The sequence below is a fragment of the Blennius ocellaris genome (genome assembly GCF_963422515.1).
Source record: "Blennius ocellaris genome assembly, chromosome: 15".
Classification (NCBI taxonomy): Eukaryota; Metazoa; Chordata; class Actinopteri; order Blenniiformes; family Blenniidae; genus Blennius; species Blennius ocellaris.
The window spans coordinates 10685092-10707198 of record NC_137664.1 but is presented as its reverse complement, the minus strand read 5'-3'; the positions used below and the strand labels follow the sequence as shown (position 1 = coordinate 10707198).

General features: G+C 42.9%; 2 protein-coding genes across 2 annotated transcripts; both read right to left on the bottom strand.

The window, feature by feature from the left end:
* Nucleotides 1-1419: 1419 nt before the first annotated feature.
* nfkbil1 (nuclear factor of kappa light polypeptide gene enhancer in B-cells inhibitor-like 1) lies at nucleotides 1420-4169 on the bottom strand. The gene is made up of 4 exons (XM_080510455.1): nucleotides 3857-4169; nucleotides 3661-3773; nucleotides 2784-2895; nucleotides 1420-2223 (listed from the first exon to the last, which is right to left on the bottom strand). Exons 1-4 carry the CDS (start codon nucleotides 4128-4130, stop codon nucleotides 1634-1636), a joined length of 1089 nt encoding a protein of 362 aa, XP_080366581.1. The 5' UTR covers nucleotides 4131-4169; the 3' UTR covers nucleotides 1420-1633.
* A 6142-nt stretch (nucleotides 4170-10311) lies between these two features.
* LOC308140727 (apelin receptor B-like) lies at nucleotides 10312-13325 on the bottom strand. Its single transcript, XM_080510626.1, has one exon. It carries the CDS (start codon nucleotides 13268-13270, stop codon nucleotides 12194-12196), a length of 1077 nt encoding a protein of 358 aa, XP_080366752.1. The 5' UTR covers nucleotides 13271-13325; the 3' UTR covers nucleotides 10312-12193.
* Nucleotides 13326-22107: the final 8782 nt, after the last annotated feature.

Below are 22107 nucleotides of genomic sequence, written 5' to 3'. Positions count from 1 at the left end.
TGTGTGGTTCCTACGTTTCACCATGCTTAACAAAAACAAAAAATATGTAAAGATTTTTTTTCTAGTAACTGTTGAAGAAAATCCATCTGTTACTAAATATCGCTATAACTGAACTAAATTAGCTTTTCACAGTTTTGCCGATTATTTCGGTTTGCCCTCGCCATAGCCCACTTTTTTCTAGTTTCGCTTGTAGAAGGCGGAGGTGCGTGTTTTCTTCTAAAGGGGATTATGTGAGAAACCTGGCAACCAACGCATCTTCTTATATTCTGTTGCACCGCTGAAAGCGGCCCGACCATCTGCCTCCTTTATTCCAACCAGTTCAGACTTTTCTTTAAATTCTGACGTCTGCAAGTGAAACAAGAGGAAGATATTTAAAATTAAAATAAAATGCGTTTAAATTTTTTTTTATTAGAACACACCCATAAATCCCATGTTGCCACTGAAAATCACCATGACTGGACATGTCAGTGGTTCTCGAAGTGTGAGGCAGGCTTTAGGGTATTTTGTTCTAATTTAAATACTTTTAGACTCAGAAATCATCCGTTTTGTTTCTATAAATAAACCATACAGCGTATGATGATTCAAAATAAAACGGCCTTTAGAACAGTGGTGCACGTCTGAGTGAAGCTGTTCATATGGTGGTAAGAGAGGCTATAATTCATTATTAATGGAAAATCTGAATGAAGTTTCGAGAAATGTGACACGTGCAACTCCAATCTTCTGGTTTGTAATGACTTAGCAGCTCAGTGCAGGTTCGTCTGCTCATTTCTCCTGGTTTCTCCTACTGATATGCTCGGTACCAGTGATGTGTAGAATACATCTAAACAGGTAGCGAGTCATACTTCCATTTGCAGAATAACACCAAAAAAACTGGGCTTTTGTGATCAGCTCTTATACATCAAAAACTAAATGGTGTCAGTGTAAAATGTTCTCATTAAAATGCAGCTGAAGCTTAAATATAATTGGTTACCTGAATATTAAAGCACTGGAATCCAGGGAAAGCTGAAGCAGTCATAATTTTCAACTCCGATGAGCCATTATCCACCCAGTCAGGTGATTTAATGAGCATTTTCCTACCATTTCAGGGGAAGAAATTAACAAAACAAACCCTGTTTAATAACTATTCTGGTGATGTATGTTTATTTATTCTGTTTATTTACAGAGGGGAGTGTACATATACAAGTGTATATATATATATCAATGACTGATTTATAATGTATTCCTGCTGGCTGTAAAAAAAAATACAATGAAAATGGACTCATACCATGTTCTCTTATTAGGTTTGCAATTTTCCAGTTTTGTTCCTAGAAGTCCATTTTTGAGCTTCACTCAGATTTGATTCTTTTATTCACGATCAGAATTCGTCGACTCGTGAGTTCTACTTGCTGTTCCAACCATACAAAACACAGAGTTCACAACTGAAATCAACTTTGCATTTAATAATTTTAATGAGTACAAAGAGTAGCGGTCAGGTTGCTGATGCTGATATAAAATTCCAACCACTCTGAGGGGCAACGTGAGGAAAGTGGGCTTCAAAAGTTGTTTTTTTTTAGGTTACGAACAACATGTTTCAGAGGACGACCTGAGGGATTCTGGCCGGCCAGTTGACCACGCCGGCCCCTCCCGGGCCTCTCTAAGTCCTCAGACTCTGCGCCAGTTTGTTGAGCTCCTGCGACAGCGCCGTGACAGTATCCAGAACCCGCCGCTTGTCCTCCTCCTCTAGCCGAGCTTCACACCGTTGGGCGAATTTGTCGGGGTGCCACAGGGCCTGCTGCTTCCGTAGCACTTTGCGGAACGTTGCCACGTCCTTCCGGTCGACGCCGTGCAGCATCACGTCCACCATCTCCCGCACCGTGCCCAGCGGAGCCGGCCACGGGATGTCGCCGTAGCTCAGCTTTGTGCCGTCGGTCGAAGAGCCGCCGTGAAAAGTGGCCGCGCACCGCTCCTCGTAGTGACGCTTCTTCCCCCGACGGGTCTCTTCCTCCTTCCGCGCCGCCCGAGCCAGATACTCTTCGTGCTCCCTGCGGAGCTTCTCCTGCAGCTCCTTGTTGCTTCGCTCTTCCTCCTCTCGCTCTTCCTTGGTCTTCCTCTTCTTCCATCCGCTCGACGACGCAGCCAGTCTCTGAGCCTCTGCGTGTTTCTTATCAAAGTACTCCTTCCTGATACGATCGGCCCAGTCCCCGAAGTCTTCGTCGTCGTCGTCGACGGGGAGGAAGTCATCGGCTGTGGAAAAACAAACGCGGCAGTTAGCAGCAAATGATGAAAAGACGAAAGGCGGGAGACTTTAGGCGTCAGATTAAAGACATGCAATTAATTGATCATGGCTTAAAAAAAAAATCTAGTTTCATATTGGGAAGTGAAACAGGCTCGCAGACAGACGAGGTCATGGTCATGTGACCACTGAAAGCCTGACATTGATTTTCCATAACTTAATGAAAACACAATGGTGAAGGACCGCCAATAGTCGTGATGTAGCAAAACGTAGCTCAATCGCTCAGTGAAACAGTTCCACATAAAAAATTTCAACTTTCTGTGACCTTGACTTTAAGAGCACATCAATAAAACAAGAGTGATGGTGCAGAGAAGCAGCACGTAGTTTGACAAGCAACGTAAAGTGCTCAGGAAACACCAGTCAGAGGCTACATAAACATGGTGCTCCATAAGTTGTCATAGAAACATGATTAAATAGGCATGAAGGCAAAAAAAAAACAAACAACAACCTCTCAAAACGTATCAAATTTACAAAGATCAAAGTTTGAAGAGATACAGCATTAAATATTTACCATCATACACTCCAAAGGTTTCACAGAATTCATCCTCGCACTCATCGAACAGCTTCCCCAGCCACTCCTTCTCAGGATCCGACTCACGTGGACGGCTCATTGCTTCTGCAGCCTGTGATGAGAATAAGACGGCATGTAAATATCATGCAAATACCTTTAGAGAGACTTTAAAGATTCATTAAGGTGGCCTGACTAGTTGCTGACTAGGTTGACTAGTATGTGAGCTACAATCCTTACTCAATGACTTTGCACGTGCGTTTTTGTTTTTTTACTGATCTTATTCAACTTTAAATGAGTTCAGGTAAGAGTAAATTTAGTTCCAAGTCTGAGTCTCCTTGGTTTCTCTACACTTAGGTCCGCAGACCTTGGCTTCACATTTGTATAAAGCATCCGCAAAATATGTGGCAGCAAATGTGTTTGAAATGTATTAACATGTAAGTTTCAAGTAGACATTGTCATCAGGACGCTGAGCTTCCTCACATCACTTCACCAAAAAGGCAACCACATGTTTTGTTTGCATTGTTGTGTTATGTGCAAGAGAACTGCAGCACTACCCCATTTGCTGAAGGCTAAAATAATGCTTTTGTTGTTGTCATTGTCATGAGGGCTCCTTACAAAGGGATAATACAAAGCTTGACTACTTGAGAAATAATAGCTCGCCATCATGGACACAGTTCCCAATCAAACGCGTATTTAAAGCAGTGAAATTGGGAATCCATAAGTAATACTAATGATTGACAAAGAAAAAAATGAACTGCACTGTGATCGATTCACTCTACTGAGTGAGAGGCAGATGTATTGATAGGGTGTGTTTGTACCATTTCTGACGTGAGACAAGAAGAGGTGTAATATCAGCATTATTATTGTTGTTGTTTACCTTGGACTGTTTGATCCAGTTCAGCAGGTCTTGAGGAGTGACACCGGCTCTGTTTGGAGCAGTCAAAGCATCTGGGCAGCTGTTCTTCAGAGGAACCACCAGGTCATCAAACGCTGAAACAACAAGCCCCAAAGATTAACCACAACAACAAAATCAGCGGATTTACGGGGGGGTCTATTAACCGGGTCATCGTCACCTGTCTTCCCGTGTTTCAGGGCTCTGTTGGCAGCGACGTGCAGCGCCGTGTCTCCTCGGTGATCCCGCTGCAGAACGTCGGCTCCATGGCGGAGCAGCAGCCGCAGGGCGGCGTCGTCTCCCAGGCCGCAGGCCAGGTGCAGCGGGCTCCTTTGCCTCTTCCCCTGAGAGAAGTTCACGTCCAGGTCCCGGTGCTTCCGCAGGTACGACTTCAGCTTCAGCACGCTGCCCTCCTCGACGTATTTCCACACTCGCGTCTGTTTTCGCGACGCCATTCCCTAAGAAGAGAGGCTAACTGTTAGCCTCTGCTAGCAGGCCTCGGTGCGTGGCTGAAATATGTCCGCCAGCAACAGTAGACACCTCAAGAGGTCCGGAGACAAAACAGTTCCTAATGCCTACCGCTAGGTGTCATGATTGAATGCATTTCTGTGAATTCATTCGATTGGATTTGTTCTTCTATGCCTGTGTGTCGTGATAAACTTCAAAATATTACTTTTTCTCTCTAAAGCTTTAAATGTTCTTGGGCTTAAATACATCACTGAAAATAGATCACCGAAAATACATACTGAAAACACATAACTTAAAATGCATATGGAAAATACATCACTTAAAATACATACTGAAAAGCCATCACTTGAAAAGTATGAAACATACAGACCAATGAGGTCCTCGAGAAGAGGTTTACTTTGATGACATCTTTAACTATCAGAGCTCTGCTCAGCTGTCAGCTGGCAACAGACGCTGATTTCCATCATCTCCTTTGAGCGCCAGAAACGGTTAGCCGAATGGTTAACAAAAGTCATGGCACACTATTCCCAAATTTTCCACACGCTTTGAAAGAATTGCGTAAGAAGAAAAATAAAATCCAACAAATTAGAGTAGTAATCTTTGCGCCTAGCTTCTGAGGCTGGCACAAGAATGACAAAATCTAATGCACAATCACTGACAATTGATTCTGAGTGGACCAGGAAATGTAATTTTATCTATGAAGATCAATAAAACAAATCAGTCATGAAGTCTTAGAGACATCAAGGTATCATTCAAAGGAGAGTTTTTTTTTCTTTTTCTGAAATGCCTCAACTGGACACAAACCCCATCCACAAATACTGCTTACTGAAACTTAACCCTTAGACTGACCCCAAAGTCACTCTTTGCTATTAAAGTTAATGAGTTATAGTCTAAGGACTGACATTTTGTCTTCTGAAGGAAGTTGCGTTTCCCCACCGTGACTGAGTAAACATGAGTGTGTTTGTACGAACAGATTTATGTCTCTCGAACACAAATACAAATACAAAACACACACACACACACACACACACACACACACACACACACACACACACACACACACACACACACACACACACACACACACACACACACACACACACACACACACACACACACACACACAATGCCTATGGCAACAGATTGTTGCCTATACAGCACGAGACAGTGACTCACTCTAAAATTGCATTGTGTAATACACAACTATGGTTAACTGCAATGTGGTTAAATCCAGATTTGTATTTGTTGAAACTCAATTTTAGATAACAATTTGACTGTCAGATATGAAAAGAATACAGGCTTTAAGTCTGAGAGTACAACTTTTACATAATATTCAATTGAGTAAATATCCATTTGTTGTTGAATCACAGACATTTTGCTAATAAGTACATATTCAGAAATGTGGTGCTACGTAACTGGGTAATCTACCTATTGCTTGCAGTAAGTAACATACAAGCTTCTGCTACAAAGCTTTTATTAATATTTACAATAGCTCCATTAATTCAACCTGGAGCAGATCAGATTTTCAGAGAACGGAAAAAACTGCTTGCATTTCTTGATAAGTGCAGAGTGTAATTCGGGACCTTTTTATGGATTCCATTAAAAGATACATTCTTAATAACATCCAAACCCTGGCTTTGGTGGAATATGTAAACAGGTTGTACTTGCAAATTAAACATCATCATACATCAATAAAAAAAATGTTTGCACTAAATGTTGTTGTTTTGTTTTTGTTTTTGTTTTTGTTTTTTTACCTGCAACCCTCAAATTGATGCAGCTGAGGCTCTTAACCGGCGGAGTTCTGTTGTGGCTGACAGGGCCTCCATTTAGAGCCGAGAGAGGGAAAGATGCACAATGGAGAGGATAGAGTTGGGAATGAAGGGACACTTTGTGCCCGGTGAAGAGGACGATCTCCTCGAAGGGTCTCATAACCCCCAAGATCCGGAATCAACCGAAGCTTGGGCACTTCCGCTCATTCGGAAACGACGTGTCTTCACTAACGATTGGCCGCCTTGTTTGAAGGCCTTTGAAATGTCTGCCATGTCAGAAGGGACAGAGAGGCAGTGAGGGGACAGTGAGAGAGGAGGGAGACACATCGGTAGTTGTTACTTCAGGTGTTTGAATCACACGCCACGATAAATATATTATAACATTTTACAGTATTTTCTTATTCACTGGGATTTTCTGTTGTCAAACACTGAAAAAAAGGCTTTTTAGAGGTTTCTTGATGTAATAATTGTAAAAGAGAGTATGAACCAAACAGACAAAAGCCTTCCAAGACGTCAGGTAGACCCTGCATCTCTGGCAGAGGGCAGAGATGCTGCTGAAAGGCAGGATATCCCCCTTACTTGGCCACCATCCATTCACTCTTCCTGCATGGCCCGCTCACTCCTATCCTGTCCGTCAGGTCTGTCACTCTCCTGGGACGGTGCGGGGGGGGGGGGGGGGGGGGGGGGGGTTCTGGAGGAGCGGCTGGCAGGAAGCAGAGGGTCCTCCAAGACACTTGGGAGGTCAGCATCTCATCCTACCATGCATCGGCCAGACCAGGCTCCAGGTCCGGTCTGCAGGCCCTGCCGCTCAGCCCCTATTGTTATGGGACGGAGTAAAAACGTGCGCACACTTCCTATGTCTATTTTCTGCCTGGCCTAGTTTATTGGGTTCTGATTTATAACAGTTGGACATGTGTTTGTAACGTACAGTAGGCCTGGCGACAAGCCTGCTCTAAAACAACACAATGACGCAGGCTATTAGTCACCCATTCATATGACAATGGGTGAATGAGGGTGGATAGCTCAACAGAAACTCTTTAAAACTGCATTTACATTTCACTGATAAGGACATCGGCCCTGGTTTAAGTGAAGAGTGGATGTTAAACCTTTTCACACTGCATCACGGTCTGTATTAACACGTCACCTGAAAAGCCAGAGAAGACTTGACTGTTAGATTCAGTTGGACTCATTGTGCAAATGTAACTGGCTGCTAAAAGCAACTATGAATCAAGACAAAACCCCCTTAAGCTTGACTCAGCAAAAATATTTCTTAAAAAAAACACAAAAAAACCCCAATACAATATAAAGTATACTTAAAAAAAGGAAGTGGAATTATCTAATTTTGAGTATTTCAATTGTCTTAATGAGCATTTCATTGCCTCTGGCTCTATGTTCAAGCAGTTGCCACCCTTAAAATCTTTCAATGATAAGTTTGTTCTTAATGCTTAGTCTTGTTATTTAGTTTCTTTTTTTGTGTGGATGAAGTAGAGTTCTTCTCTCGCAAGACACCAAAAAACCTTGCAGGTCCAGGTCATTTTGAAGCATATTTTCTTAACACTTGCAGCTGATTTGATCACAAAACTATGTAATTTTAACCTCACCCTCACTCAAAAAACAGCCTTGAGGGACTGGTTAGTAACTCATTGAAAGATTCCATGAATGCTAATAACATTCTCTCCCTTTACCAGCCTGGCTTCTGAAAACCACATTGTACCATCACTGCATTCTTAGAGATTGTCAAGTGATGTAATTAAGGTGCTGGAAAATAAGGAGGTTTGTCTTGTCGTCGATCTTTCAAAGGCCTTCGACACTGTTGACGACCACATCCTGAAGCAACGACTGCTCAATGTAAGGTTGTCCCTGCAGGTAGCTGGTTGGTTTTGAAAATGATCTTCCTGAGAGGAGCCGATGTGTTAAATATGATTATATTGTCTCTTAAATGTCATATCAGGACCCCCCAAGGTTCTGTCCTGGATCCACTTATTTTTACCATTTATGTTAACCTGGGTCTTAACCATCCACAAGTGCAGCTTCATTATTATGCTTATGATGATTGTGTCATTTACTGCTGTGGCGTTACCCTTGCTCAATCTCTTTAGTATCTGCAAGCTGCTGTACAACTCCTCCTGTTTGGCTTAAAACTTGTGTTTGTATGCCTCAAAAACCAAAACGATGCTTTAAAACGTTTACACCTCATCTAGAAACCGCTGTAAAGAAGCTCAAGCTCGGTTTATATTTTAGAGAACAAGTCGTGTTTTTCCTGGGAAAAAGTTGGTTGAGGCAATGTCCACCCCCTTGCTTGACTATGGTGATCTACCGTTTCCACCGCCTGCATTGCCTGGACACTGTGTGCCATGATGGCTCTTTGAGGTTTGTCACAGAGTGCAAAGCTCTAACTCACCGTTTCATCTTGAAAAAGAGATCTTGCAATCTCAATAGGACTCACTTGGTTAAATATAGGTAAAAAAAAGAAAAATGAGATTATAGCTGTTAAAGGTAATGCAACAATGATCTTGAGATGTATAACTGCATGAAAACCTTCGAAATGATACTTTAATCAATTTGTATAAACGATATGTTTATATTTAGACCTGATATTTACAGTAGTCTTGTGTTGTTAGAGCTGAGCTAGTTGCTGTTTACCAGCAGATGACTGTGGTGTCTACGCAATGAAATTATAGAAACGATTAGAAGTCTGTCTGGTACCTGTTGTTTTATATGACTCTGCTGCAAAAATGCCTCATACAAGTACCGGTACTCAGTTTGAGGGGGAAAAAAAAAAAATCCCTATACCGCTGAAAGTCGGTCTATTTGTTTTTGTTATTTGTTAGAAGGGAAAAGGAAGACTGTCTCTCCCATCAGGATTCCTTCAGGCGAGTCTTCCAGTGCAGACACGCTTAATTTTCACACTCGGTAATTACAGGAGTGAGAAAACATTTTTGTTTGTCATCTCAGACAAACACCCAGCTCAGCGGACGATCAAACGGAATAAATCACTTTTCTCTTGTGGCACTTTTGGCAAAGTTCCCTCTGTGAAATGTGCGTAACGTGATCACATAAGCCCCCACGGTACTCAGAGACTCATGAAAATAATCCGTCCATCTGATCTTTCACAGCTCGCGTTCGGTTTTGATGCGAACAGGTGGAGGATAATGTGACAAGTCGTCTTGGAAAAGCAAATAGCTCATGTGTGGGATTTCAAAAATGTACTGTGTGCTGTCTCACCAATGGCACGTTCTGTTGCGCCGACTCTGGAAAGCATGGTGCCTGTTTCATGCAACTTTCTGCAGGTTTCCTGGAGAAAGTTAGTAAATTCAGTTTAGGACGGTCCCTCTTTTATTAAAAATAAACAAAACAAAAAACACAACAAAGCACAACAGGTTCTAAAGTAAATTTCAAACTCAGTTTGACAGAGATTTCATTTGCATTTCTGTGTTTGCGCCCCGGCTCAGATTAGAATCAAGAGATCCGAGACAGTGATGAAGGCGGCAAGATGAATGTGGCTGCAGCTGTTGCATTCTTTTTTTTTTTTTTTCTTTTCACACTGACAAACGCCATGTCACCTGTTTGAACCTGAATTCACAGCTAAAAGCTTCCGTCACCAGAAGAGTTCAGTCCGGTCACATGTACCCCCCAAAAAAAGTGGTCCCCTGATTTGGACCTTAACTGTAATTGATTTAGACTCAAGCTACATTACAGGCATTACAATTGAGGCAGACAGTCGACAGCCATCACAAATAAGTAACCAAGGATTAGTCCAATCCCTCTGTGTCCCCGCTGTTTCTCCTGCAAAAAGCTCATTACGGTCAAAATTGGTTAACCAGTGAATTGTAATTTAAAGCTCAGCAGTAGTGTTGACATGCTGAAAGCAATTATCACACTGTTGATCACATTAGATAACAATAGATTACCTGAAGAATTAAAGAGGATGGACTGAGGTGAAAAGTAACAAAACAAATGTTTTGTAATTCTACTTGAGAGGAGATTTTAAAGACTCCAATAGAAAATGCATGAAAAACGCATGAAAAAAATTTGAATATCATTTCAATGGGTACTTTCTTTCTTTTGTTATTTTAATTCTCATCCCATGTAAACTACAAACTTTCATTCAATCTAAATTGGAAAATCATCTGAACGTATGAAAAAGTCTACTAATTTGATGCACCGGTATTTATGTTCCTAATAACTTTTTAATCTGTTACATTTCAACACAAAGGGTCTGTTCTTTATTTTAACTTCGGCTTTAATTTTAGTTCACATTTGCAGCACTGCGTGCTCGCTCTCTTATAAAATTGAACAAAAACACACAGAAATGACCTTTACTGAGCAAAACATTTCATTCATTGCGGGTGAAAAAGTGAAAATGACCCACAAAACGAAGCAGATGCAAGATGGATAATTTGCCTATGGGAGAATTAAATATGACGTCTTTGTACAGGGAGAACGAAAAGTCACGTGGCTGAAACTGCACCAGAATACTGAGCAGATCCAGAGTAGCATCGCACATCCAATTCATGGTTGGATGTAGGAGAAATGCTTTAAGATGTTGAAGTTATTTATATTTGCTGAACCAGGGATGAGCAACTTTAACCACTGCGAGGGCTGCGACACTCCCTTCGTTACTGCCAAGGGGCCAATTTATGACTTAACATTGAGGAAAAGTTGATCCCAAGTTTAATTCAACCCTGCGGTCACAAAGTATTTACATCTGAAATTGTGTTTGCATGTGGTTACAATGAGTTCAGTGTTCTCATAAACTATGAACTAACAATTTTTCACTGACTATGGAGGGTCACATGGAGCCTGCGGGCTGCTGGTTATTATCTATTCATTGTAGACTATAAACACTGAAATGAATGAAGACTTTTGCAAATAAAAATGTGACATGAAATATATATTGTAATTGTATGGTTCATTCCCACCTCCTTTCTTAAACTTACATGATGAACAACAACAACTTTGAAAGGGATTTAAAAATTGAAGCAGTATTTCTTCCGACGTACCACTGTAATTTTTGTGATAATTACCACTGAAGGTTTTAGTATCTCTGGAACAGAATCATCCATTTGAGAAAACCTTTGCACATTTTTTTTTTCCTGCTGGTCGGATGGAAAGAGAAGAAACGAGAACGTTGGGAGAGGGAAACAGAAGTGGACCGTGCATTTCCTGCAGACATATGCTTTGATTTCAGCCCTGTGAAACACAATGGAAAGGAGACGGCCCCCTCGCAGCAACACACCAACAGGAAGAAGCATATTCACCAGACAGGAGAAAATACATTCCAGGGAGCCTTAACAAGCTGCAGCAGAGTGACACTGGACAGAGAAGAGCTTCTTTTTTTTTCTTCTTCTTTTTTTTTTTTTTTCAGAGCACCTTTTTATTAGCAAATTATAGACACGAGTTCAAAAAAATAATGTGTATTCACAGAATGCTTGTCAGGAACAAATTCATTGATATTCTGACACACAAATGTGGTCCTTCACAGGCAGATGTGCCAGGAGACTGTCAAAACAGTCACCTTTTTAATTGGGTCTTTCACCAACCTGGATCCATTTGTCAGCTGCCATTTGTCTATCTGCAGTATCTACACACACACACACACACACACACACACACACACACACACACACACACACACACACACACACACACACACACACACACACACACACACACACACACACACACACACACACACACACACAGTCTTATCTGACTCAAACACGTCTCGTTGACTGACACACCCATCACGCAAATGTCGCTTTTCTGTCTGGGGCACAGATACCGGTACTACAGACTGATACACCGGACACGATGATCTAGGAGTAGATACCGCACTACCACACTCGGGTGTTTACTAATAACAACAAGAACAGCAGAGGCAAAAACGTGACTATTACATGTCACTGTGACTTCAGGACACAGTTTCAGAGTTCAAAGCTCAGTACTTAGCTTAAAAGTCCACTTGCAAACTGAGACAAACTTGTGAAACCGTCATTCTCCTTCCATACTTTTTGCCTTTTTTAACATTTTTTTTTACAAAAGTTTGTTTTAGGCTTGTTCCCCGGTTTTCGATCAGTTCTGCTTTCCTGTTTGTGAAGGCTGGATTTTCAGCGAGTCCAAAAACCATAGCCAGTCGCATCAGAGGGGAGCAAAGGTGACACCCTGAAAGTGACCGTAGACGGTCTGTAAGCAAGCACCCACCGAGTTTTGATTTGCCTTGCATTGTTCTGCAATGCTCACCTCCTCCCCAGCATGCCTCTGGGCATCCTGGTTGGGTGTCACACCTTTGTGGCCGGAGACTGAGCCTCTGTCTTCTGTGAGGACAGGGAGTTGGCCGGGCTTTCCTGCAGGAACTTTTTCAGGTTGAGCAGGCACAGGCACTGGGATCTGAAGCGCAGGTCGAAGAAGGCGTAGAGGAAAGGGTTGAGGCAGCTGTTGATGTAGGCCAGGCAGGTGGCGTAGGGGTGAGCCAGCAGGAGGAAGCGCAGGAAGGCACAGGTAGCAGGGAACAGGTCCAGGTAGGACAGGGCGTCGGCGCTTTTCAACACATGGAACGGCATCCAGCAGGCGGCAAAAACTACCACCAGCGTTGTGATGATCTTCAGCAGCCTCCTCTTGCGCTGGTCTTCCTTGCGCAGAGTGTTGAAGTGGCGGGTAACAGTACAGCCGATGAAGCCGTAGCACACCATCATTGCCAAGAAAGGCAGGAGAAAGCCCAAAGTGGAGGAGGAGATACTGAGGCCGGCGATCCACAGGTTCTCCTGCTCCTTACTCGTCACCACCAGGCTGAAGTCCATGGCGCAGGACGTGCGGTTGGTTTCTCCATCGTACTTGGTGGTGCGGAGGATGAGAGTCGGGGCGGCCAGCAGCCCAGACAGCAGCCAGATGGCCGTTAGCGAGCCGTGCATGTGGCCCCGCGTCCGCAGCTGGGTGCTGGACAGCGAGTGAACTATGGCCAGGTAGCGGTCGAAGCTCATGCAGGTGAGGCAGAAGACGCTGGCGTACATGTTGAGAAGGATCACGTAGCTGCTGATCTTGCAGAGAGCCATTCCAAATGGCCAGTGGTAGCCCATGGCGGTGTAGACGGCCCACAGAGGCAGCGTTACCACGAAGGTGAGGTCGGCCAGGGCCAGGTTGCCGATGTAGACGTCGGCAGCTCGCCGCTTGCCCTGGGCTCTCCACACGGTGAAGATGACCACGCCGTTTCCAGAGAGGCCAAGGATGAAAATGAGCATGTAGAGCACCGGGATGACAGAGTATGACGGCGTCCACTCGGAATAGTCACACATGGTGGAGTTTTCTGTCTCCTCGTAGTCGTAGTACTCATAAGGACCCACCGTTGGCTCCATCTCCATTCTTGGTTTTCTCTTTCCAAAGATGAATAAAAGTCTTTGTACGGGTGCAGATAGATCCACGATAGCTGACAGCAGTCTGAACTCTGTTGCTATGTGTGAAATCTGCCCTCGCTTATATACCCCCACTCCGACTTGCGCCCTCCCCTGACCCCCCCACCCCCCCTGCTCAACTCCTCCCCCGCTCCGCTCTGCTCTGCGTACACACCCACTCTACTTCCCATACATTTGATAAGCACTTCACTGCGATTTTAACCTGCACGATACTGTATATTTGGTTTCTTCAGACATTTATTTAATTCTTTCTTTTTTCCTTTCTTTCTTTTCTTTTCACATTTTCTACTTGAATCTTGATGCTTTCTAACTTGCAACAGTTTTATTTTGTTCACAGGATCAAAGTTCCTTGGGTAGGGTTACGTCTGGACAAGATGACTCTAAATTTTAATATCAATGGAGAATCGTTTTTGAAACTGGAACATCCTGCAAGTGTATTTACATTTCGGGGTCTCTTACATCCTTTGCCTGGACATGCACCAACAACTTAACCACAACATGAAAATACAATTAAAGATGTTTGCTTTTGATCATTTTCAAGGTATTTTTGACCCTTTTTATTTGAAAACATATACATGTTATAAAGGTTATGCAATTCTACAACCTGCATATGGTCTTTAGATTACAAAATGAAATAAAACTCAGCTTTAATTTTATTGTAACATTTTTATTTGAGTATTTTAGTATTTTATTGGATCTTCTCTTTGATGTTATGTTAGAAGTACCGGTAGACATGAAGTAAGAGCCACACCTTTGTTTGTTTGTTTTTGTTTTTTTTACCAATTACATATGCAAAGCAAGTTCCTGGTTAAAAATCAACAAACAACAAACAAAAAAGAAGCTGTTTTTTTAATGAACTGTGTTTTATCAAGGGTAGAATTAAGTAGACAAGAATGAAGTACAACTTAATACAACATTTGAAATAAAGTTCCTTGAATATCCTGGCGGCCATGAAAGCCTTAAATGTAACAAAAACAAGTATGGCGGAAGTGTGTTCTGATAGGACGACATACAATATAAACTTATATTCTACCTCTTTTTGGTTTGTTTTTTAAAACAACAATATTAACTTGTAGTTGTACCTTGAATCTGCCAGAACAGAAGAATCTCATGTTGAGTGGCGATTACTTCCTGATTCGCAAAATGTATTTGGGAAATTTTCTGCTGTGTACCGGTAAGTTGCAATAGGAGATGTTGAAGGATTCAAAACAATGTCCAAAAACAACTCATTTGTAGTTTGAGTGGTTTTGGATCTGTTGCTGTGACAATCACTGCATTCAAATGGCTTGAGAGAAATTAATGTTTTGAGTACTTTGTCAATCCTTCTTTTAGCAGTTTGTAGTGACTGGTTGCAATGACGAGCTTTGAGGTGGGAAAAGTCCCACTTCCCAGTAGGAAGAAAAATCATCTCAATATTGGGAGCTTCCTAACTGGCTGAGTGAGAAACATCTGAGAGCTTCCAGCAGCAAATATTGCAGCATTAACCACAATATATTTTATTTACTAGTCCAATCTGTATTAAAGGGGCCTAGAACAGAGTAGTGAAACTGCAGAAACATGCCGGTGAAACACAGTTTTCTTCAATTACCTCCCCGTTTCCTCTGAAAATCTCAAAACTCAGTTCCTTATTTGACCACGAGTTTCAGCTGTCACACCATTAAATATAATGACAGGAAACACAAAAATATTGGATTCTTGCCTTTTTATTATTGGCACATCAATGTTACTTCATCGTTACTATTTTAAGCTGTCCTTCAAAGTGCCAAATTGTCGCTCCTTAAAACATAACGCATTCTAAACTTTGAAAGCACTTAACTGGGGGAAACAGGGGAGGGGAACTCTTTTTAAGACGTCTCCTGTTCTGCGTTTCTCGTGTTCATTGTGTTTTTCTGTCCCAGGTGGGACGTCTCAGTCTGCCGTCTGCTCCGTCTCTCAGCAAAGTGGCAGCCGTGGCGCCAGGGCACCGACCTTTAGACACAACTACTGTATCACTCAGCATTCATCCTCCTCCCATCCCTTCCTCCGCCACTCGGACTCTGCCTCTTCCCTCCTTCTACCCAATTCTGCGCTTTGCCCCCCCCCAACCATCCTCTGATTATCGAGATGAGGATTTATTCCCGTATCCTCTGCTGTCACCAACGTCATTTACCCTCAGGGAAACCACTTGTTGTTGCCAGTTATTGTGATGTGAGCCTGCTGTTTGTTAATCAAACCCAAAGTGATTGTGTGGCTCCATTCGAACGTCTTCTCCCTGCTGCAGGATGTTTGCCAGAACAGGAAAAAAAAAAAGCAAAGTGGAGCGAACGAATGAATCAAAGCAAGTTTCCTATCTGTACTCTGGTGGGATAGTGATCTGTTTTTAGCCCCATTTGTTGATGAGGATGTGAATAAAGCTGCAGTCCACCCACATTCCCAGAATCCACTTATCATCATTTACGGATCGGCTTCTCAAAAATGAAATGAGGGGAGTCGTTCTGCAAGGATGACCTCCGAGAGACAAAAGTCCCCCGAAAACTTTTTTATTTTTTAGATTTTAGGAGTGACAACTTCCGATTGGACTCTCCACCAGCATGCCAGAGCTCCCGTTTCCACAACATGCGGCTTGTTTTTCCTCTTAATTGCCCACCTGTGGCTCATATTGATTGTGGTTGGTGTTGTCCTCTCATGTGTGGCCTTCCGCTATAAACCACACACCATGAAGGCACCGGGGACGTTCCTTTTATTTAACCACCCCGAGGCATTTCACCGCTCGTCCTCACCCTTCGTTCAATTCATTCAATACTCACCACTGAGTCACCGGCAACATCGAGAAGATGTGTGTGGACGTTTCTCCGACGCTACACGAAGACGCGGAGACACGTCGCTGCAGTGCCGCCAGTGTCAGTCTGTCTGTAGCACCGTGCAGCATCACTTTGATCTTTTTCTCCTGACCTTGTGTTTGCGTCTTTACGAGTCTGGTTGGGTGACGCTTGCAGCACCAGTAGAGCACGAGGTGTGTGTTCTTGTTGTTTAAGTGTGTGCGTGTGAATGCTGGTCGGGGTCTGACAGTTGTTTGATGTGTTGTGTTAAGCTGTCAGACCACATGCACAGAGCAGCAAACCCCACCCACCCACCCCCCTGTAGTGAGACAGCTGACTCCTGGATGCTTCACGTGTGATCAGCTCTGACTCGGACTCGCACACCGCTCTGAGAATCCTTGACATCACATGCCCGACAGAAAACCTGAGAGCAGCTCTGACGACGCCTGGTGAAAAATGAAACCCCCGGGGCAGAGACTGAGCCATCAGCACCGCTGACATTACTCATTGAATCTGCGGTCGGTCTCATATTTCAGGCTTGATTATCAGGATGTCGTCAAAGTCAACACTTCAAGAAGGCTGAAACCATTTGTGCTCCGTTGCTGCCCGTTCACTTCCTCCGCTCCTCCTTTTACTCACGTCAGCGAGGCGACTGAGGTGATTGACACCAAGATGTCAAACACAAAAGTCAATACAATGACCACTTTTCTCACTTGTCCAAAAGACTTGAGCTGCGGATTCGGCACCACATACTCCCCACATACACGCTCAGACAATATCACCCCAAATTTTACTTTACGATATCAGTGTTTTGGCAAATACATGGTGTTTATTTAAAGAGATTGCAACACATCAGGTAATAATCATTCCAATTCTGTACTGTATAACAATTCAGTACTGAAAAAGGACAGTGTTTTCAATGTTATTTCGGTTCTTGATTCACAGTTGTATGCCATCATTTTGTCCACTAAAAGAGTTTTATAAAGAAACACGTGCAGATCCTGCATGTTGTCCAGCTGATGGACCTTTATGTCGGAGGCCAGGAAGCAGCAGCCGTTCAGCTCCGTCACCGAGCTTCTGTGTGCCTCCACAGCAGCGCTCTGCCCTGATTCAATTTAGCACGTGTGCTAAGAGGTTGCAAGATGTTTTCATGACTTCATGACCCCGATGACCCAGCTGCACGCCACTCAGTCAGACATCAAGATCAGCGGCAACCACTCGACATACTGTGAATTCCGAAAGAGTTTGTGCGTGGATTAAAAGTCTGGAATCAGAGATGCGTCGGCTTCCGGGGCCCGACATGTAGTTACACCAATTAAATCAAGTGGTTTTAATCTGCTGGGTAGAAAGTCATGCTCCGTAGAGACCATCGCATGTGATGGGTCTCATTTCACTGACTGTCTGTGGGACAGTCGACCGGAATTGCCTGTTGACAGAAACCTTCCTGCTTTCGGCCTGTTGTTGTCTTCTGCTGCCAAATGCTGTGTTTATCAAATATAAATATATGATGGCAGCAGAGGGAAATCCCTGACAGTTTGCACGAAAAAGGTATAAATAACTTCTGCATGAACTCACTCAAGGTCAGTGGAGAAACATACTTTGGGGGGTGGGGTGTCATCTTCTCTTATGCAGGACAGCCAAGAGTTTTAATTGGAACAAAACTGAGAGGCTCATGTATCACCCGAGGCAGAAAGGTGACACCATGATTTGTTTACTCTCGCAGGGAGATGTATCAGTGCTTGTATTTGCCTCCTGTCTGACACAGGATAAAGAGCGGTATGGTTTGTTTATTTGGTGGCATGCGCAAACTCCCGAGGTAGGAGGCGAAATATTTCTAAGATAAGGCCGATGTCTGTTGTAAATCTGATCCTGTGAGGGTGTCGTCTCTTGTAAATCAGAATTTTATTTACAAATGAAGGTAATGACGAAACTAATTACTGAAAGCAACAGTCACATAACATATATTAACCAAGAGCGGAGTGAAATAAAGGTGCAATTTGTTTTCAAAATACGACAGACTCCTCACAAAGGCATTATAAGGTTGTCCATCTCTCCCATATTTAATACACCCATCCCACACATAGAGACAGACAATCTCACAGTTTAAGGCTGCACATTCTCCAAAATAGGGAATCTATTCTAAGCACTACGACAATAAAAGTGAAATACACAATTAATATGAAACTCAATTTTTCCAAAGCAGAAAGTAACCAACAGACAAATTAACTGTTTGTGAAAGATGTTTGCAAAAATGACAGGATGCACACTATCCAAACACCGCAACTCTTAGGGAAGAATGGAGGTGATCAAAAAGGACCCTGTTACTTTATTAGTCACTCATGAGCTAAACTATTCGATTGCATCACTTTCTGTTTTTCTTTTCTACTTTTCCCAGGTCTCTCAGATGTCTCTAAAAACACAAAATCCTCCACACCCTTTCGAAGCATGCCGAAAACAGAAAGCAATGGTGGCTTTAAAGTGGGACGTGTGGAGGATTTGTTGACAGAAGAGTTAGTGGTGTCGTGGTTTTTACTCGCGGCTGTGTGTCTGAAGGATGGAAGCTCAACACATTCAGAAAATAAATCCAGATATATAAGACATTAAAATGTGAAGCATGTGAGAAGATGCATGTCTAAAATCTGTGTTATCCTGCAGTCTGAACGTAAAAACTGCAGAAAAGTCTTAAACCCACATTTCCCTCCTCCTCCTGCTGGGAGATCCATGCAGGCAGAAAGGCGGGAAAACACTCTTCCTCTTCCTCTGTACTGCTGCTGGATCACAGGGCGACCCCCCCCCCCCCCCCAAAAAAAAAAAAACCTGTGTGAAACAGTGATGTGTCAGGAGAACAGTAGAACAATCCAGAAACAGTGTATGAACTGAGCTGCAGGATTTAGAAATTGACTGAATCTTTTAACCCCCCCCCCCCACATGTAATGTGAACTTTTTAATAGAGTTTTATGGCTGTCCGAACTTCACAGAGTTTTGGAAACACAAGCCCTCTGCTTGGTTTCAAGGTTGCAAAAGGCACACACACACACACACACACACACACACACACACACACCCCTGAAAGTGCACAAAAAAACACACTACCGAGTTTGACACGTTCACACACTATGTAACAGCCGTGACTATACTGGACGCAACACAATGAGCTATTGTAACCTCAAACCGAACGGTCCCGATGCACATGTGCTTTTGTCGTTAGTCTCAATTATACCAGGCTATGAGGTCACCTGCCACATAACATCCCTTACTTCTTCTCACTCACACAATCCTATATTGATGGAACATCCCCATTTTCTGTCGCCTTATTTAATTTGTGAGTCCTCGCAACAACAACAAAAACCAACGCATTTTCTTTTTATATTGGAGCTGTCAGTCATAAAGAAGAAACACATCTGAGGTTGTCTTGCAGAAGTGAGCAACCGCACACTATTTGATCCAACGAAGAATCACAGAAGAAAAATCATGACAATAATATCATGTCCAATAAAAAACATTTCCTGATTTGACTAATTATCTCTTTGAGCCTACTGGTGGCCTGGCCTGGATCAACCTCGTCAGCTGGGATCAGCTAAAGCAGCTGAAATCCCTAACAAAACAAAAGAGAACTCATCTCATGCAATACTTAAAATGATCAAAATCTTGTTTACAGCAGTTGTGATCCTCAGTATGTTGAAGGTATTAAATCAACTACACATACCAGAGTGTCTTAATGTTTCTCTTCAGTCTTATTATAGGCCGCCTGCGCTGTCAGCCTGTTATCAGAGCCGCAGGCCGGCCGACTCTCTCCTGCATGCATGCACATCGCTCCCCACTCCACCTCTGTGCATCCTCTCTGCCCCCCCCCCCCCCCCCCCCAAAACCCGGTTTCCTTGCCGGGGGAAAGAGAGGACTTGATGGACAGGAAGAGAGGAGACAGTGGGGATGTGACACAACAATGGCAGGAAGTGACTTCAGATCAATACAGATTAGTACACAACCGCATCGACAACGCACGGCCGAGTGAACAAACATCCCCGGTGAAGAGATAAACATGCAGCACAAACAGTGCCAAAGGAACTTTACAAGGCACGGAGGACAACAGAACGTGACACTGCGACGCACAGAGTGAGTGAAAACATGACTGCAGCCTCGAAAAACACAAACAACCAACAGATCCGTTAAAATTACTATTATACTCACTAAAATTGTATTTTTGGTATCTAATTTACAGTAAAAATTACTCTACATTAAACAATAAAGACACATTGCATTGCCTTGGATGACGTTCCAGCCACTACCAGTAATATCAAACAGCACTATTAGTTTGGAAACAAGGTTTTACCACAAATAACTGCCGCTGCCGTCGGTATCGTTGAGTTATGAAGCATTTCGCTCAGTATGTCAGCTTTATAGACTGATGAAGATTTCACACGATTTGACGACTTTAGCGTCAATATCTGGCCACAATAACAACACAGCTTAATAACACACTCAACAAGTCAATATTTTGCCTGCCAGCACAATTTTCTGCCTGAATGCACCTGATTCTTTAAAGTTATCTACACACACACACACACAAAAAAAAATTTAATGCATGCAGTCTGAAACACTAAGGCACATCAGGATATTGTCAAACCTACAAAACCTGCAGCAGGTTGTATAGAAGGGATCTTCAATTTGAGAGAAGTTTGTTGAACAGTTCAAAGGTCACGACAGGGCAGCCACAAGAAGAAAACCTGATAGCTTTGGAGTCTGTTTAGTATGTAACCAGTAGCCATGTTAACCGAACATGAAACACTTTGAAATGAAAAGGAGAAGAAGCATTATGGGGGAAATGGGCTCTTTTATAGCTGGTTTCTTCAATAATGACAGTTTGACTACAAAAGAAGAGAAAAGGACTTAATCTCCTATTAAGAATACATGCTTTTCTATAGTATTTGTCAAGTGAACTTATCTGCTTGATCTTTTATACGACATTGCTTTAGTCAGTCTGCTTGGCTAAAAGTACTTTTTCATGTCACTCGAATTATGAGCAGCATAAATCAGTCCCACGATGATTCATTTCACATTCAGCTGGTATTCTTCTGGTAATGGAGAATTGGGGGCATCCTCCATCTGGAACCAACAGGTGTGAGTTATCTTCTTTTTTTTTTCCCCAGCTACAAATCATAACCTGGCATCAGACGCTGATGCATCTGGGATTATTGGGGCTGGATGTGCAGCTACTGTTATCTTGAGCACAGCCGTAAAAAGGGTACACACACACACACACACATACACACACACCCTTCCTGTCCACTGCCCATTGACTGAGCATCTGTCTGACCCTCGACACCTTCCAGTCGGCTTCCTGCCCCGCACGTGCAGCTCTGCTACTTGAAACGATTCATCAAAGCTGTTTTTTGTTTTTTGTTTTTTTTAAAACACATTCAGGTTATACAGTGCATTGAGGGCAGAGTGATGACGCTTTTCATATCATTGCTTGTCCTCAGACAGAGAATGGTCGTGTTTAACGTGATGCACTCATCAGCGATCAGTGAATCTCTTTCGACACGTCGAATGAATAAGCAATAAAAAAAAAAAAATCAATTTTCCCTCCACAGTCCTGCGCTTGTCTTCCTGTGATCTTTCTGACTGCATGAACAAACCATCCATTATTTGATCTCCCTTGTTTCAGACTATTTAGAAACACTTGTTCTCCGTTTTAGATGCTGAAACATTTCAACTTTTTTTTTTTTTTTTTTTCCAGACATCTGCTTCATCTTCCTTTGACTGACTTGTCTTCTTCCGTCCTCCATGCTTCAGTGAGCTGTTGGACCCTAATTAGTCCTCCGGGACTCTCATGTCATCAGAAAAGGGCTCCTGCTGGTGACCCAAAGTTCAAGACCTGATAATCACTTTTCTGACCCGGATCGGGGATTATATAAGTATCTATCTGAGGGGGGGGGGGGGTAAAGCTTTTTCCTGAAAAACCTTTAATTTTCTATGGTTTTACATCTT

What these genes read in the sequence shown, in the direction of transcription:
- nfkbil1 (XM_080510455.1), bottom strand. Translation starts at nt 4,130, where the DNA reads ATGGCGTCGCGAAAACAGACGCGAGTGTGGAAATACGTCGAGGAGGGC. An exon ending in ACTGGATCAAACAGTCCAAG is followed by an intron (nt 2,896 to 3,660) that starts GTAAACAACAAC and finishes TTCTCATCACAG; the next exon opens with GCTGCAGAAGCAATGAGCCG. An exon ending in AACCTTTGGAGTGTATGATG is followed by an intron (nt 2,224 to 2,783) that starts GTAAATATTTAA and finishes GTTTTTCCACAG; the next exon opens with CCGATGACTTCCTCCCCGTC.
- LOC308140727 (XM_080510626.1), bottom strand. Translation starts at nt 13,270, where the DNA reads ATGGAGATGGAGCCAACGGTGGGTCCTTATGAGTACTACGACTACGAG.